The sequence below is a fragment of the Polypterus senegalus genome, chromosome 12, assembly GCF_016835505.1.
Source record: "Polypterus senegalus isolate Bchr_013 chromosome 12, ASM1683550v1, whole genome shotgun sequence".
NCBI lineage: Eukaryota > Metazoa > Chordata > Cladistia > Polypteriformes > Polypteridae > Polypterus > Polypterus senegalus.
Genome location: NC_053165.1, coordinates 122,791,314 through 122,810,803, shown reverse-complemented (window position 1 = coordinate 122,810,803; position 19,490 = coordinate 122,791,314). Strand labels below are relative to the sequence as shown.

General features: G+C 41.2%; 1 protein-coding gene across 1 annotated transcript in view; it reads left to right on the top strand.

The window, feature by feature from the left end:
* plekho2 (pleckstrin homology domain containing, family O member 2) overlaps positions 1-19,490 on the top strand; it is a 219,178-nt gene that overhangs the window by 68,266 nt on the left and 131,422 nt on the right. Inside the window, exons 2-3 of the mRNA XM_039773352.1 lie at positions 14,957-15,106; positions 17,914-18,033. Of these exons, the coding sequence (XP_039629286.1) occupies positions 14,957-15,106; positions 17,914-18,033 (270 nt within the window). The remainder of the gene's footprint in view (positions 1-14,956; positions 15,107-17,913; positions 18,034-19,490) is intronic.

Below are 19,490 nucleotides of genomic sequence, written 5' to 3'. Positions count from 1 at the left end.
ACCACAAAATACTGTACCTGCTATCCTAAAAGCACTAACAGGATTTCAAAAGATTTCTGGCCTCAGAATTAATTTGACTAAAAGTGTGCTCTTTCCATTGAATTCTCAAGCACGCAATATTAGATTGGACACCTTCCCTTTTATCATTGCAGATCAGTTTAAATATCTAGGAGTAAACATCACAAGTAAACATAAAGCTCTTTATCAACAAAATTTCGCTGTCTGTATGGAAAAAATCAAGCAAGACTTGAATAGATGGTCAACCCTTCATCGCACTTTAGATGGAAGAATTAATATTGTTAAGATGAATATCCTCCCTAAGCTTCTCTTTTTATTTCAAAATATTCCAATATACATCAATAAATTGTTCGTTAAGAAATTAGATTAAACCATAACCACATTTATTTTGAATTCAAAACATCCATGTATCCAAAGAGCGACCCTACAAAGGCCAAAGGCAGAAGGTGCCATGGCCCTACCTAACTTTCAGTTTTACTACTGGGCAGCAAACATACAACATATTAAAACCTGGACATTGACACAAATAGATGAACATATACAGGCTTGGTCTGCAATAGAAATAAAATACTGCAGTTCCTCTTTATATTCCTTGCTTTGCGCCTCAATAAATGCAAATTATCGCCAATGCACTAATAACCCAATTGTGCTTTACTCATTCAGAATATGGAACCAGTGTAGGATGCATTTTAAGATAGAGAAAACATATGCAGTTTTTAATGTCTGGAAAGCAAGAGATCTGTATATAGACAACGTCTTTGCATCCTATGAACAATTATATTCTAAATTTAACTTTCCAGCAACACATTTCTTTCACTATCTTTGAATTAGAAACTTTGTTAAACAGAACCTGCCCAATTTTCCTCACCTCCCACCTTCATCTATGCTGGAAAAATATTGATCAGTTTCAAGGACTTAGACAGCATCTCTGCAATATGTAAAACCATTTTACAGTCCCTTCCTTTCAAAGATCCAAGAGGACAATGGGAAAGGATCTCTCCCTCAACATATCAGAAAAGGAGTGGAAGGTAGTAATGCAGAGAATTAATTTGAGCTCCATATGTGCAAAGCATACAATTATTCAACTCAAAATTATATATTGAGCACATCTTGTCTTGCTTAAAATTGTCCAAAATGTCTCCAGGGCAAGATCCAACCTATAAATGCTGCAATCAAGTTCCAGCTTCACTGGGTCACATGTTTTGGACCTGCACCAAATTAACATCATTCTGGACAAAAGTTTTTAAATGCCTTTCAGGCAGCCTCCAAACCCATTAACAGCTGTGTTTGATGTACTTCCAGATGGGCTTAAAGTGGAGAAGGACAAATAAATTGTGATTGCCTTTACTACACTATAGGGTGGTCCAGATCTAATTATGCAATTTTCATTACGCTATAACTTATTAAGTTTATTACATAGAAAATCACCCGAAAAATCCCAGACCATTGAGGAGTGTGCAAACTGATGACATGAAGAATCGTCTTTGCCCCAAACTGGAATCGTCCCTGCATAAATCAAAGTCATCCAGACGATCTGGATCTGCATAATTAGATCTGGATCACCCTGTATTGGCATGCAGACTTATCTTGGTCAACTGGAAGAATCCTAACTCTCCCCTTTTAAGTCAGTGGGTAACTAATGTTATATACTATTTGAAATTGGAAAAAATCTAATTCTCACTTAGAGGATCTGTGCAGAAATTTTTGAAAACCTATCAGGTTTTAGAATAAGCCAACATTTTATAATAAGCTTTTAAAGCACTGTGGAAGCAGTTTCTCTCCCTATTCCTTTTTTTTCTTCTCCATTCATCTACAGTATATTCACATATTAATTTATCTGTTTATTAATTTTTACTAGGTTTAAGTTTTATTCTGCTACCCATGCTCTCTTTCTTGGGGTGGGGGTTGATTTGTTTTCAAACCCATTCTTGTAAAATTGATCTATTTGTATGGAATGTTGTGTTATTTCAATAAAATCAATATAATTAAAAATAATAATAATTTTCCTTAAGGTATGTCTAGAACTTGACTGGAATCCACCTGTGAAAAACTTAGATTGACATTGTTTAAAAGGCACACACCTGTGTATATAAGGTTCTACAATTCCCAGTGCATGTCAGGACAAAACAATGCCATGGTGTCCAATGAACTCTCTGTAGATCTGTGAAATCAAATTGTGTGAGGCATGGATCAGGGCAAGGGTATACAATCATTTGTAAAGCTTTGATCATTCCCAGGATTACATCAGTAATTATGGAATGTTAGAATTTTGACTCTTTCTAGATTTACTCTCTGGCCAAACTGAGTAATCAGACAAGAAGTGGCCTTGATAAGGGAGGCAATCAAGAACTTGGTGATCACTCTTAACATAACATCAGAAGTCCTTTGCTAAGATGGGATGCTTTGGGAGTGTTTCTCAGTGGCAGGGACAGGGAAGACTGATCAGAGTTAAAAGAAGGATGAATGCAGCCAAATGCATAGTTTTCTTCAAGGACCTCTATCTTCAAAGTGAATGTGACCTTAGACATGGGTGATTTCAGCAATATAACCCAAAGCATATAGTCAAGAAATGCGGGGGTTGCTTTAGGCAAAGTGTCCTACTGTTCTTGTGTTGCCTAGCCGGAGCCCAGACTTAAACCCCATAAAATATGAACGGGGAGACCTAAAGATGGCAAATTGCTTACAGATGCTTCCCATCCCGTCCAGTGGAGGCTGAGAGGACTTTCCTGAGAGAATGAGATAGAATGTCAAAATTCAGGTATGCAAATATGTGTTGAGACTTACCGAGACTCAAAAGCTATAATCTCTGCCAAAGGGGCTTCTAAAATGTAGTGAATCAAGTGTCTGAATAGTTGTATGAGTGAGAGATTTGAATTTTTGATTTTTAATAAATATTTACACCTTAGAAAATTTTTTCACTTTATCATTTTGGGTTATTGAGTCTAGATTGATGAGCAAAAATAACATTTATCCTTTTAAAAATGAAATTTACATCACAATAAAGTATGCAGCTAATTGAAGTGGTCTGAATACCTTCTGAATCCAATGTAATATGCTCAAAACAGCTGCTAAGACCACATGACCATTTTAATGCCACGCTTGACCAAAAGTGTACCGAAATATATGGAAAGCTAAATGTACCACATACCCTTCGCTTTCCTGTGCTGGGGCTGCTTTAAAAAGTGAGCACAGCAGTGACATATGTGAAGTCATCCTACCATTTCCTTCGTGAGACTGCCACATCTTTGGCATTTTATGAAAATACTAAATGTCTTTATGATAGTGTGGTGTGTCACCTTCTTTTCACTTTTTCTTGTTGAAGTTATTATGAGCAAACTGTATCCATTCTAATTATGGATCAGTGTTGTAGCTGCGGTATACAGGAATCAAATATTAAATGGGATCTTTGAGAAAAGTAACTGTCATTTTGCACCATTAATCAAGTCAAGAGGCTTTATTGTCATACTTTCCATCCAGGGCTGGATTTAGACTTGATAAGGCCCTAAGCTATTTGAGACATGGGGCCCTTTATAAGTCCAGATATTCTATGTAAGTGCCAAATATGATTTGTTTTGGGGGCCCCCAAGAAGGCGGGGGCCCTAAGCTATAGCTTGTGTAGCTTATACCTAAATCCTGCACGGTTTCCATCCACAGTATCACAGTATATAGTGACACAAAAAAACACCAGGACCATGGTGCATAATATACAAGTGTAAGACAGCAAAGAACTATACTATGCAATAATAGATAAATAAATAATAGTTAAGTGAATAGATAGTAATAATTAGCATTTTAGCATTGAAATTAGCAATTAGCAATAGCAACATATTGTATAACCAAGTACTTTGTTTGGGAAGAAAGTGCAGCAGACCAAGTAAGTAGTTACAGAAAGTAGTTTATTAACAGAAAGCAGTTTATTAAACAAATGCAAAAAGATCAAGAGTATGAGGCAATAATAAAAGAAACTGAACAGATAACTATTTATGCGTAACTTTAATCCCTTTACTGTTCTGGCCATGAGGGATGCAGTAGCTACTGAAGTACCATCCAGAACTTTTTATCTGATTCTGAACTCACTCCTCTACTTGTAGCTATCTACCAGATGTCTGGCCTAGGTCATGCAAATGCTATCCCTGCTAACTCTTCACTTTACACCAGCACACAGTCTATGATGACTCATTCAGGGGCAACTGGGCGACAGACAGCATGATGAAAAGACAACTGGGTGAAAAGACAACTGGGTGACAGTCAACTCGGCGAAAAGACAACTTGGCGAATAGACATCCTTTACCAGTTAGGTAATAGTTACGTTCAAAGAGGTGCGTGTCACAAATGCTTGAAAAATAATGTTCAGACTGTCCTGCATCAGACACAGCAGTTGAAATGTATGAGGCAATAATAAAAATAAACACAAACATTACACCAATAATAATTTCTAGGAAGATAAACAACTAATTTACAATTTATAATTTCGTTATTAATTCGAATGCGTTCTTGCTCTGCATGAAAACTTCCCCACCTATCACTTGTACCCTACTTTGGTTGTGGTTTTCGTAGCGTAATTATGTTAAACTAATAATTAGAACATGCCTTATCTGTGTGTCTATACTATATTCTTGTCTAGTTGATGCTTATGAATGTTGTAAAATACGAATCAGGACACAACATAAAGGTTTGGGGTTTCTGGCCCCGTATACTGTCAAATTCTCCACAGTAAAAAAGAAACAAAGGGTCAAAATACATAAACAAAAGTTCACATATACACGACACTGAATAATGGCGTCGGTGGCCATTTTATGAAGGAGGAGCCGGAAGTGGAGGAATGCTAGGAAGGAACCGTGGGGGAAGATGGGATGGATGACGTCAGGAACAATGGAGGAGGAAGGGCGGAGGTAACGTGCTGCGGGAAAATGAGGCTTATGGTGGCAGAGCGTCTTTTCTTCTGTAAGAAAGCAAAGGAGAAAGGTTAGTACCCTGCCATTCCCTGCCGGCGAATGTCTTCCCAAGTGTGTTAAGATCCGTCCGCGGTCTCCTACTCGCGCGTGCATGAGAATGTATATAAAAAATATTGCTGTTTCTTTATATATGAATAAATCTATGCAAAATGTATCTTAATTTTTCTCTATACGTCATTTTAATTTTCTATTTAAATAGTTTAACATATTCAGATATGTTGGAAGGCGGCAAATTGAAGCACCGCCCGCCCCGAGCGGCACGAACTCGAGCTACGCCACTGACAGAATGGCCAGGCTATTCCAAATATCATAGCTGCTTTTGTGTTGTTAATCTCAGTGCACCACTCAGAGTATTTTAACCCATTGTATCTGAGTGTGCAATCAGCTGTACAGCAGCTTATTAGGAAGTTCTGTGGCAGGTTGTGCCGATAGTGCAGAGGATTATTGGGATACAACTTTCAGCCCTGGAGGACATTTTTAGCACACGCTACCTCAGGAAAGCCACCAGCACCTGCATGGATTCCACTCAGCCATGCGCACAGTCCACTTCTCCCATCGAGGTTCAGAAACAGTTTCATCCCAAGAGCCTTAAACACACTCAATCAGTCCATCAAGTGCTCCCAGTAGAACTGTTTGTACGTATACTATAATTACAATTACCTCACTGTAAACTTGCAGTACAACTGTAATATTGCATAACCCGAGCCACTTCATGAATCATTTGCACTGTCTGCACTATATGTACATGTGTATTGTACTTATGCTTTCATACTATATATTTTTCATTGTTTTGTATCGTATTATGAGGATTTGCATTTTGAATCTCATTGTACCATACAGTGACAATAAAGGAATTTGATTCAGTTCAATAGAAGAGAGCATGTATTTACAGATGATGACTGGCTTCTAAGTTGATTTAGATTTTCAAGAGCTATCCTCTTTGAGCTGTGTGCTGTTAGAATAATGGGATGTATACTTGATATAATTTATAAGTTGAAACACATTAAAGTATGTATAGAACATTATACAGACAAATTGTTCACTTAATTTAAATAATGTATACTGTTAATAATTAAATATGTGGGAGCACGGTGATGCAGCGGTAGCAGTGATTCCAAGGATTGTTCCTAAATCTCACTGTATGCTTACTGGAACCGGCACTACCCTGAATGGACAGATGAATGGAGTAATTAAACATGTATTGCAAAGATTATTCAGTGTTTCTTTAAAAATTTTGAAGAATCTGCATTCTAAACTTACATCTGGGTTTACATTTATTACAGAGTTTATTGTGTGGCAATTCAAAGATGATCCTCCGGCTAGGACGTTAGATATCTCTGGGTCTACAATCCTTGAGGCTGATCTTCCAGTTAGCTGTGAATCACCCAATCTCACTGAGATTGCACAGGGGTTAAACTAGCTGAGGGGAGGAAAGGCTGCAGGGATCAGTGGTATCCGGGGTGAACTTCTCCAGGCTGGTGGTAAGGATGTCCTCCTGGCATTGCAAGCAATCTTTGCTTCCATTTGGGAGATTTGCATCATCCCAACTGACTGGAAAATGGGACATGTTGTCCCTATCTGGAAAGGGAAGGGTGATTGCCTGGATTGCAACAACTGCAGGGGGAAAACACTGCTCTCAGTATAGATCCGTGATCACTTGCTCACCTGCCAGCGACCAGAACAGTCTGGTTTTATGCCTAAGAAGTCTACTATCGACCGCATCCTGGCACTGAGGATTCTCATGGAGCGCAAATGCGAATACTGGCAGAGTTTCTTTGCAGTCTTTGTTGATTTTCATAAAGTGTTCGACTCAGTTGATCGAGCTGCCCTGTGGGACATCCTGAAGCTTTGCAGGATCCCCTCGAGGTTGCTGGATATCATGGCCGAGCTGTACACTGGTACTGTGAGTTCTGTGCAGAGTGTGTTTTTCCAAGTTGATTCTGGGGTTCGTTAGGGGTATGTTCTTGCTCCTAGTCTGTTCACTGCTTGTATGGACTGGGTGTTGGGCAAGGTCGTGGGGTCCAGCAGCTGTGGGGCATCTGTTGGTGAAGAAAGATTCACAGATCTTGACTTTGCTGACAATGAGTCAATTGAGGCTCTGATCGGGGTGCTCGAGAGACTGAGCAAGGAGTCTGAGTGTCTGTGAAGCTTGTGACAATGACCTCTTGGGCACAGCCATTAGCAGTGTGTCTGTTTGTGGAGAGAGCGTCGACCTTGTCGAGAGGTTTACTTACCTTGGCAGTGACATTCATGTCTCTGGTGACTATTCCTATGAAGTCAGTAGATGGATTAAGAGAGCATGGGGGATCATGAGGTTGCTGGAAAGGGGTGTGTGGTGCTTCCGATATCTATGCAAAAGGACGAAGGTCCAAGTCTTTAGAGTCCTGTGTGAAAGCATGCCCCCGAACACAGACAGACGGACACTGGAATGTCCAAAATGCACACTTTTATTAAGCACACAATACCAAAATACCAACAGTCTCTCTCTCTCTCTCTCTCTCACAATGACCTCCTCTCCCCTCCTCACAATCTTTGTCTCCTTCCACCCAACTCCAGCTCAGCTTCTGGAGGTAGGTGGCTCTGACGTCACTTCCTGGTGTGGCGGAAGTGTCAGGAGAGCACTCGGAAATACTCCGGGTGCCCCTGGGATTTTTTCCAGCAGCACTTCCTGGTGTGGTGGAAGTGCTGCCATCCAGGGTTCCAACCACTTCCAGGTGCCCCCTGGCAGTGACTCCTTTGTACAGGGTTGAGCTTCAAAGCTCTGTGACCCCCATGAATTCCAGAGAGGCCGCCCTCCTGTGCTCCAGGGAAAATACAGTGGTACCTCGGTATACGTCTGCTTTGGAATAAGTCCAACTTGGTATACGTCCTGTTTAGAGGCGAAATATTTTGCTTGGTATACGACCTTTGTTTGGAATACAACTCGCGTGCTAGAACAACACGTGTGGTATACCGGGCGCGCGACTTCAAAAAAAAAGGGCCAAGTTTTAACCTGTACAGTAATCCCTCGCTATATCGCGCTTCGACTTTCGCAGCTTCACTCTATCGTGGATTTTAGATGAAAGCATAACTAAATATATAACCACGGATTTTTAAGCTGCCGTGGGTTCTGTGGACAATGTGTCTTTTTACTTCCTGTACATGCTTCCTCAGTTGGTTTGCCCAGTTGATTTCATACAAGGGACGCTATTGGCGGATGACTGAGAAGCTAACCAATCAGAGCACGCAGTTAAGTTCTCCTGACTGACAAGGTAACCAATCAGAGCATGCAGTTAAGTTCCTGCGTGCTGAATGCAGTGTTAACCAGGAAGTCTCGTCTCACTCATTCAGCATCAACGTGTTTCGCTGTGTAAAGAGTTAACTTTTGTGCTCTTTGTGTTTATCTTTGTGCATAGTCAAGCCCTTCATTATGGCTCCAAAACGATTTGCTACTGCTTCAGGGGCTGTGCCCAAGTGCAAACGGAAGATGTTAATGATTGCCGAAAAGGTAAACGTTTTGGATTTGTTGAAGGCTAAGATTCTTTTATTTAAAAAGTAGGAAAGGAATATAAGATCTACGGCCGCAGTGTCCTTTTAACCAGGGTGCAAAGCGAGTTGTATGTGGATGTAATAAGTCAGTAGTCTGGATGGAATCTGCTTTAGGGATTTGGATTGAAGACTGCCAGAAGAAGAACAACGACAGTGCTTCACATTCGCCTGAAGAGGCTCCTTTGGAAGAGGTGTAACGCTCTCCTTTGTTGTGCAGTAAAATTAAACTCATTGTTATCGGACAAGTCATTTTCATTTATTTCATCTAATTGCTTTTGTATTTATGTATTTTAGTATTAAGCAGTGTTTAAATTATTTTATACAACCCCATCAATGTATAATATGCCAATAACAATAGAATTTTTTTTTCATGGGAATGAATTAATCATTTTCCCATTATTTCTTATGGGAAAAATTTGTTTGGTATAAGTCCTGTTTGGTATAAGTCCAGGGATCTGGAACGGATTAAGGACGTATACCAAGGTACCACTGTATTGTCCCATTTTCGGTCCCCTGCTTCTTCCAGCGTCCCGGCAGGGACACGTCCCTTAGGCGTCTATGACACCTGATGCTTCCAATGGTTGCAAGACATGGATGCTCTCCAGTGACCTGAGATGAAGACTGGACTCCATTGGTACTGTGTCTTTCCAGAAAATCCTTGGGTACCATTGGTTTGACATTGTCTTGAATGAGCGGTTGCTCATGGAGTCCTGAATGAGGCACATTACCTGCACTGTGAGGGAGCGTTAGTTATGGCACTATGGCCATGTGGCGTGTTTCCTCGAGGGTGATCCGGCTTGCAAGATCCTCATTGTTGGGGACCCGAGTGGCTGGACCAGGCCATGTAACACTTGGCTATGGCAGATAGAGTGTCATTTCCAGAGGGTGGGACTGGACTGTGTTTCTGCCTGGGGGGTTGCCAACTGTGATCCCGCGTTGTTTCGTCATGTAGTGGGTGCGGCAACGCACTGTATCGATGCATGGTACCTGACTTGACTTGACTTGATTGGTTCCATGGAGAAAGAAAACAGAATGGAAGGATTTAGGGGTTGTACATTTTACAGACACAGTACTGCTGCAATAAATGATTTCATTAAGGGTTGCGCACGACCTAGCATGCATCTTGCAGGAGGCAGGAACAATCCCTGGATGGGGCGCCAGCTCATTGCTACCACTATGCCACAGTGCTCCCATGTTTAATAAATGCTTTAATGCATTTCATCATGAAAATGATATCAGGTATACATCTTAGTATTCTAAAATGTTCAGAGAGCTGTAATATCATGAATGTAATGTATTCTGTATGGAGATGAGTGCCTGCATGCTCCTGTCTGTGAAAAAGAAAGCCTGTTTATGAAGCACATAGTGATTCACACACATGGAATATGAAGCATTTAATGTGCTACTTTAGTTACGATGGGATTTGAGAAACTAGTAAATTAAAAATCAATTTTAAGATGAAGTTTACAACGTTCTACTATAATGACAAAATAAACTACAGGATTAAAGTGGAAATTTCGAAATTAAAGTCGACATTTTGACCTTTTTTCTTTACTGTGTCCTTACCCATCCATCTATCCTCTTCCGCTTATATGAGATCGGGTAGTGGGGGTAGCAGCTTGAGCAGAAATGCACAGACTTCCCTCTCCCTGGCCACCTCTTTTAGCTCTTCCGGGGGAATCCCGAGGCGTTCCCAGGCCAGCCGGGAGACATAGTCCCTCCAGTGTGTCCTGGGTCTTTCCTGGGGCCTCCTCCCGGTAAGACGTCCCCGGAACACCTCACCAGGGAGGCGTCCAGGAGGCATTCTGATCAGATGCCTGAGCCACCTCATCTGACTTCTCTCGATGCAGAGGAGCAGTGGCTCTACTCTGATCCCCTCCCAGATGACTGCGCTTCTCACCCTATCTTTAAGGGAAAGCCCAGACACCCCGCGGAGGAAACTCATTTCAGCCACTTGTATTCATGACCTCGTTCTTTCAGGCACTACCCATAGCTCTTGACCATAGGTGAGGGTAGGAACGTAGATTGACTGGTAAATTGAGAGCTTTGCCTTTCAGCTCAGCTCCTTTTTCACCATGACAGACTGCGGATGATCTCACGCTCCATTCTTCCCTCACTCGTGAATAAGACCCCGAGATACTTGAACTCCTCCACTTGAGGCAGGATCTCGCTCCCAACACTGAGAGGGCAATCCACCCTTTTCCAGCTGAGGACCATGGTCTTGGATTTGGAGGTGCTGATTCACATCCCAGCCACTTCACACTCAGCTGCGAACCGATCCAGAGAGAGCTGAAGATCACGGCCTGATTTAGCAAACAGGACAACATCATCTGCAAAAAGCAGTGACCCAATCCTGAGTCCACCAAACCAGACCCCCTCAACACCCTGGCTGCGCCAAGAAATTCTGTCCATAAAAGTTAGGAACAGAATCGGTAACAAAGGGCAGCCCTGGCGGAGTCCAACTCTCACTGGAAACAGGTTCAACTTACTGCCGGCAATGCGGACCATGCTCTGACACTGGTTGTACAGGGACCAAACAGCCCTTATCAGGGGGTCCGGTACCCCATACTCCCGGAGCACCCCCCACAGGATTCCCTGGGGGACATGGTCGAACACCTTTTCCAAGTCCACAAAACACAAGTAGACTGGTTAGGCAAACTCCCATGCACCCTCCAGCTGGTCCACTGTTCCGTGACCAGGACAAAAATCGCACTGCTTCTCCTGAATCCGAGGTTCGACTATCTGACGGACCCTTCTCTTCAGGACCCCCGGATAGACTTTTCCTGGGAGGCTGAAGAGTGTGATCCCTCTGTAGTTGGAACACACCATCCGGTCCCCCTTCTTAAAGAGGGGGACCACTACCCCCGGTCTGCCAATCCAGAGGCACTGTCCCCGATGTCCATGCGATGTTGCAGAGTTGTGTCAACCAGGACAGTCCTACAACATCCAGAGCCTTGAGGAACTCCGGGCTTAACTCATCCACCCCCGGGGCCCTGCCACCAAGGAGTTTTTTGACCACCTTGGTGACCTCAGTCCCAGAGATGGGAGAGCCCACCTCAGAGTCCCCAGGCTCTGCTTCCTCACTGGAAGGCATGTTAGTGGGATTGAGGAGGTCTTCGAAGTACTCCCCCCACCAACCCACAACGTCCCAAGTCAAGGTCAGCAGCGAACCATCCCCACCATATACACTGTTGACACTGTAGTGCTTCCCCCTCCTGAGACGCTGGATGGTGGACCAGAATCTCCTCGTAGCCGTCCGAAAATCGGTCTCCATGGTCTCCCCAAACTCCTCCCACACCCGAGTTTTTGCCTCAGCAACCACCGAAGCCACATTCCGCTTGGCCTGCCGGTACCTATTAGCTGCCTCCAGAGTCCCACAGGACAAAAGGGTCCTGTAGGATTCCTTCTTCAGCTTGACGGCATCCCTCACCGCCGGTGTTCACCAACAGGTTCGGGGATTGCCGCCACGACAGGCACCGACCACCTTACGGCCAAAGCTCTGGTCAGCCGCCTCAACAATAGAGGCACGGAACATGGCCCGTTCGGACTCAATGTCCCCCACCTCCCTCGGGACATGGTCAAAGTTCTGCTGGAGGTGGGAGTTGAAACTACTTCTGACAGGGGACTCTGCCAGATGTTCCCGGCAGACCCTCACAACACGTTTGGGCCTACCAGGCCTGACCGGCAACCTCCCCCACCATTGAAGCCTACTCAACACCAGGTGGTGGTCAGTTGACAGCTGTGCCCCTCTGTTCACTCAAGTGTCCAAGACATGTGGCCGCAGGTCCAACGACACGACCACAAAGTCGATCATTGAAATGAAGCCTAGGGTGTCCTGGTGCCAAGTGCACATATGAACACCCCTATGCTTGAACATGGTGTTCTTAATGGACAATCCGTGAAGAGCACAGAAGTCCAATAAAAAAACACCGCTCTGGTTCAGATCAGGGGGGCCATTCCTCCCAATCACGCCCTTCCAGGTCTCACTGTCATTGCCCACATGAGCACTGAAGTCTCCCAGCAGTACGAGGGAGTGCCCAGAAGGTATGCCCTCTTAGCACCCCCTCCAGGGACTCCAAAAAGGGTGGGTACTCCAAACTGCTGTTCGGGGCATATGCACAAACAACAGTTAGGACCCATCCCCCCACCCGAAGGCGGAGGGAGGCTACCCTTTCGTCCACCGGGGTAAACCCCAATGAACAGGCTCCAAGTCGGGGGGCAATAAATATGCCCATACCTGCTCGCCGCCTCTCACCATGGGCAACTCCAGAGTAGTAGAGAATCCAGCCCTTTTCAAGGCGATTGGTTCCCGAGTCCAAGCTGTGTGTCGTGGTGAGCCCGACTATATCTAGCCGGAACCTCTCGACCTCGCGCACCAGCTCAGGCTCCTTCCCCTTCAGCTTCTGTAGCCGAGGATCGGACCGCCAAGGTCCCCGCCTTCGGCCACCACCCAACTGTGTCCTTATTCTTTTTTTCTTTTTTTTTTTTTTTTTTATTTATTAATTTTATTACAATCAATACATAGCAATCAAGTTTTTACAAAAAAAAAGAATTATGCTAAGAACAGATCGATCCCCACCCTTGAGAGAGAGAGCAAGCCAAATGGTGTAAAATTTAAGGCTTGTAAAAATACCTAAATCAACAAATTCTCTGTGCTTTATAAAATCATTTCAAAATATTACTGATTAGATCCTGCCATGTTTTGAAAAAAGTCTGCACAGATCCTCTAACTGAGTATTTGATTTTTTCCAATTTTAAATAATATAACACATCAGTTTCCCACTGACTTAAAAGAGGAGAGTTTGGGTTCTTCCAGTTTATCAGAATAAGTCTGCGTGCCAACAGTGTAGTGAATGCAATCACAATTTGTTTGTCTTTCTCCACTTTAAGACCCTCTGGAAGAACCCCAAACACAGCTGTTAATGGGTTAGGAGGGATTGTGAGTCCAAGACTGTCTGAGAGGTAAATAAAAATTTTTGTCCAGAATAATGTTAATTTGGAGCAGGCCCAGAACATGTGACCTAGTGAGGCTGGGGCTTGGTTGCAACGTTCGCAGGTTGGATCATACCCTGGAAACATTTTGGAGAGTTTTAGTCGAGACAGATGTGCTCGATATATAATTTTGAGTTGTATAATTGTATGCTTTGCGCATATGGAGCTTGAGTGAATTCTCTGCATTGCTACTTTCCACTCCTTTTCTGATATATTAATTGAGAGGTCATTTTCCCAGTGTCCTCTTGGATCTTTGAAAGGAAGGGATTGTAAAAGGATTTTATATATTGTAGAGATGGAGTCTAACTCCTTGAAATTGAGCAATAATTTTTCCTGAGTGGATGAGGGTGCAAGATGAGGAAAATCTGGAAGGTTCTGTTTTTCTGTTTTCTTTTCTATCTACCTTAATACGCTTCAGTATGACACTCAGACAGTGGTCTACGACTCGCCTTTTCCAGGCAACTTTCCTATGTGACCACTTCTTTTTTATTTTGGGCACTGCGTGACTTTCTGAACTTGAACTTTCGAGTGTATCCACCACTCTGTATCACTTGAACAGCTTTCTTTTGTTATATCACTGCATAAGCCAACAAATAGTACGTTTTTCCTTGCTTCCATTTTGCATTCGGTGAAATTCCTCTTTTTTTCCCCCATGCTTTTCCCATTGCCTTTTCACACAATGCTGAACTTAAGGGGCTATTTATATTGATTTACACATTCAAAGGGGTGTAATTCTGTCAGGGAAGAGCGGCAGGTGTGTGCATGTGCATTATATTTCACGCTGACAGGAATTTATTGAGCGGAAATGAGTAGAAGTTGGCTTATGTACAGTTTTGTGCATCTGAATATTTTGTGCGTATGCATATTTCCCCTTTTGTCCGTATGCCATGTTTTGGTGTGAATTCTATTCACAGAGTAATACATGAGGCCCTAAGAAAGAGGGATGATTATTTCAAACACTTTAATTTGGTGAATGAATTTATGTGTTGAATTGCTGAGTTCACTTTTTTCCCCATATATTTCAATATGTCATGCTTGATTACAAAAGTGTGATACAGTCTGATACGACAGCCTATACCTTCACCTCCACCTTCCTATGCCCTCATACAGATACAGTAGGTTGATGCTTTATGTTTACTTTTTCTTCACTGTATGTGCATCACTAATGCTTTGTAATGAAAATTATTCTCAAACAAAATACAGCAAATTTGCTCCTGTAGTAATTGAAGCATTTTTAAAAGTACATGTATGAATAATTAGAAATTTATTTAACTCTTGAGGTCTTTGCTATTATTTTAAAATAGGTAACTATAAACAAGACCTCCAAAGATACAAGGAGCTGTATCCTATCTTTAGCAAACTGTATAGCAGAAGGACAATATTATACCAGAGTAATTGTGTATTTTTGCAGATTTTAGTTTCACAAAACTCTTTGTCACTCATTTGTTTTTTTATTTTTCTAGGATGTGGAGAAAACCCTGCAGCAGCCAAAAACTGCAGAAAAAAAAGGCAAAACTGGTTGGTTGAAAAAATCAACTGGCAGAATCCTGGGAACTTACAAAGATCGTTACATTCACCTCAACAGAACTGAAGTATTAGTTTATGAAAATGAGGTAATTAAGTTTATCAGATATTAAACAGATTTATGAAGTACAAATAAGTAGAAATTTGTTCTGTGCCTGAGCACTTTGTCCTCATGTAAACTCTCAAAGTTTAGTTCATTTGACTAATGTAATCACTTTGTGCTGGGCCAATCATACCATTCCCTGGACCACTTGGAAGAGGTGGGCCTGGTCAAGGTAGGATTCAGGAACAGTGTGATCACTAAACATGCCGAGCATGAAATACAGACATGATGTCAATGATGTGACAAGTCAGTTAACAAAAATTTCTTAATTCATTCAATATCATTTCACCTTACAGATGAATGTGAATTGTAAATGGCAAGAAAAGTTGAAAATTGCTCCCTTAATAACATTTGTCTCCATAAAAATCTTATTATACATGCAGCACAATTAACAGCAAAACACTGTGCTTCACACTTAGTAAATCTGAGGGTAGAGCATTATCCTGCTCTACATGACTCCAAAAAAACACAAAATAAGGAAAATCATCTTGACATGCATGCTGTTACTCCATGTTCAGATCTTGTTTTGGCTTTACACAAAGTCATATGGTGATGATGAAAGCATACCCATTTTTTTAAGACAAGTCTCTTTTCAGTAAGTGATTTTTTTGTTGACGGGCAATAATTAATCTTCAAGCTCAATTCACACCTGAGACCTTTTTGCTAATTAATTAACATAATATTAAACCTGTCTGTACTCAACTGACCACTGCTCAGTCCTAATGTTGTTTTGGCCTAGATTTGCCATTAAAATCTGTTGGTCTAATGCGATTCTTAGTATTAGATCATCCATTGATATTATTTTTACATTTTTGAACAATGGTTTCCATTTCTATTAAAAAATGATCCAATTATAATCAGAGATGTGCATGCTTAATATAGAAGCCTTGGGGGCAATTTGAAGGAAATCTGTGGAGATGTTTTCTCTCTCTATAATGGCAAGTTAGATTTTCCATAAATTTGGCATGTAAGTTCCCTATTCTAGTATATTATAGAGTCTGAAAAAATCAAATTGATGGGTATCACTTTTCGTCTATTACAAGCAAATCAGATTTCATGAATAGTATTAATCTATTTTGTGTCAAGTCTCAGCCTTTAATTTTTCATTCTGTTTTAGTATGTAAAACATGATACATCAGAAAGAGGAGCATCTCTTTTGTTAACGAGGTTCAAGCATGTGTTTTCTTTATTACTTGTCACTACATTCTATGCATTGTACTTCTGGGTGAGAATTCATTGGTTGCCTGCTCTCCTGCACACAGACTTCCTGTCCTGCTAAAGAGAAAATCAAACCTGTACAATAGTATTGCAGCCAGTCTGATGGTCACAGACATTGGGCATATTGTATTAGACGATCCACTTCATGGGAGCATGCCAGTGACTGCCTCTTACGGGCTAAGATTATGTAAATTAAGGCTACTTCTTAAAATCAATGAAGTAGTCATCTAATGTGACTGTGTTAAGAAAAAAAAATGCTATCCATGCTATTTTGTTATTTGAACTCCTGTGTTTTGACTTTTGTACTTTTTTTTGACAAGTTGGTTTAAGCTGAATGGTTTACTAAATAGTTAAATGTTCCTTATGTTATTATGTTGTTATTACGCAGACCACAATTTAAGCAACTCATTTAGGTAACTGTTATGAAATTATCTACACAACTTTGTAAGCAGAGGTCTTTTGTTGTGTTTATAATAAAAGGTATGTAATTTATCCTATACTGTTTATGGGTGCAGTCATAGATTAATATAAATCAGTCAATACTTAAAAGTTCATTTTAAAATATAGCTATGTTTTTGACAGAAAATCTGAAAATAAGACATATATCAACTGGCCAGGAATCAGAATTAAATTATTTTTGTTTTTAGTGTTCAGTAAACTAGTTTGGATGGTATTGTGATGTCCTGGCATTGATTCTGAACCTAGGCATTATTAGTGTCTACGTGAATGTCTCGCCTAGTATTCCAGTTTATCTCCCAAAGACATGATTGCCAGGTTAATTTGTGTCTCTAACTTAGCTCTGTATGAGGGAGTGATAGTCTGTATGTGTGAGTGTGCCTTGTGATGAATTGGTGCCATAGTCAGAGTTACGCCCAAAGTTGGCAAGATACGCTTTGCCTCCAAACCTGAATTTCAGTTAGTGGAATTTATGGAAGGAATTATTTTAGTTCTAAAATACTTCTATCTAAAGAGGCATAAAATGCCCTAAAACCCACATCAATTTACCATGAAATTAAAGGTGTAGCAAATTTCAGCATTACATTTACATTATTTAATGACATTAGTTAAATAAACAAAGGTCTGTTTGTTTTCATAACAAGCCATTTTTTCAAATACATGGAAAGAAAACAGGAAGCAGATAGAAAATGCAACTTGACAGGTTCATCACGTCCAGTTGCTATGACCATAATAGAAGATGCACACTCATATTTTGTTAATTCAAAATGCAAGCAATGTATAAAATGATTAAACTTTCAACTAGTCAGTTATAAAAAGAACAGGCAGAGAAGAAATTAACTTATTAAGATTTATTACAGATAAGGGAAACAGCAAAACATATTTATAATTTTTATTAAATGTGTTTTGATGTTGAATGTATTTCTTTTAAAAGCTGTAGGGGGTAAGAGTTATTTTTTTTTTTTTTTAACAGCATTTAGGAATTAGTTCATTGTATATGCTCTATGTTTTGCAGCATTCTAACAATTGCCAGTCCTACATTTTCATGTGGTAATTTTGTCAGTTGCTTTCAACTGCTATTTATGAACTTGTCACTTTGATTTTTCTTTTTTTGTATAGGAAGAAAAAGACTTAATTGAAAAAATTTGCTTGGATAATTATGATAAGTGTCATGAACTCCGAAGTACTTTTAAAAAGAATCGCTTTATCTTGATTCGATGTTTGAAACCTGGAAACAAGGTAATATGGATTTCTTTTAAACATTTCCAGATGAAGTGGGCTGGTCATGCAGGGACCTTTATGGTCACTGCCATCCACTAGTCAGTTATGCTTCAATTAGTTAAAGGTTCTCTTTGAAATGGGATGCAGCTGGCAAGCATAATGTGTTATACTCATTAATGAAATATTATACAGTCAAACATTATTTTTGTGTATACATTGATAAACATTCTTTTTCCATAACATTTTGGTCATTTTTCATATGAATCTATATTATGAAATCTAATGTTAGCTACCGGCGGTGAGCTGGCGCCTTGCTCGGGGTTTGTTTCCTGCCTTGCGCCCTGTGTTGGCTGGGATTGGCTCCAGCAGACCCCCATGACCCTGTAGTTTGGATATAGTGGGTTGGATAATGGATGGATAGATGTTAGCTACTGTGATAGATAGGGGAGCTATCACTCCCTTGAACCCCTGTCCAAGACTCCAGACACCAGATAAAAGTCCAAATGTTGACTTTATTTATACACAACAGTGCACAAAGCACCCTCTCCTCCACAATACTCATTAATTCACTAATCACAATAACAATAAACAATCCTCCACTCCCAGACGCGCTGCCCTCCTACCACCCAGCTCAGCTCGCCGTCTGGGAGCTCCCACAGTCCTTTTATACACCCTGACCCGGAAGTGTTCCCAATTCCCAGTCTATGTGATTCTGTATCACTTCCGGGTCAGGTACAAGTCCTTTTCTTCACCCCAGAAGCACGTCACTTCTGTTGTCGCTCTTCCTATGACACACTTCCGGGTTATAGGGCACAAATGATTCTTCGGTCCTCCCTGCAGCTCCCTCTTGCGGCCCTTGTGGTATCCAACAGGGTCGTGTATAAAAACTACATAGTCCATGATTCCCTGCTGGTCTTTGGGGCACCTCCATTCTGCAGGGAGGGCTCCATCTGGCGGCCTGGGAGTACTGGCCGGGATGACAAGCCGGCCATATACCACACTACTAATCTACAGTAGTATATGCACATTTCAGCTAGTTGCAAAATGTTGCAGTGTCTCCAGTCCTTTACTCACTCCTTTGGTTTGTTACAAAGAATCTGAAGATATGTTTGTATGCAGATAATATATTGCATCACATTCCAATTGTGGCACACGAAGTACTTGTTACATCCATCTTGTAGAGCATGTTACAATGGAATGAATTGTTAAAACAGTAAAATGTATAAAATAATTAAAACATATACTGTACATTAAAAGAAATATACATCCTTTAATTCAGAATCTGTTGTGTACCTTGTGTATGGCAGAGTTTAGTCTTGCCATTGCTTATCCATACATAGTTACACAGGTAGCACATCCATTTACTAAAACTTAATACTGGCATACTTCTCCATACCACCACATACACACCACTCTGCCACTTCCAGCTCTGTGTTCTGTTTTTTGGACAGTGCCACCGTCTCCAACCCATATAA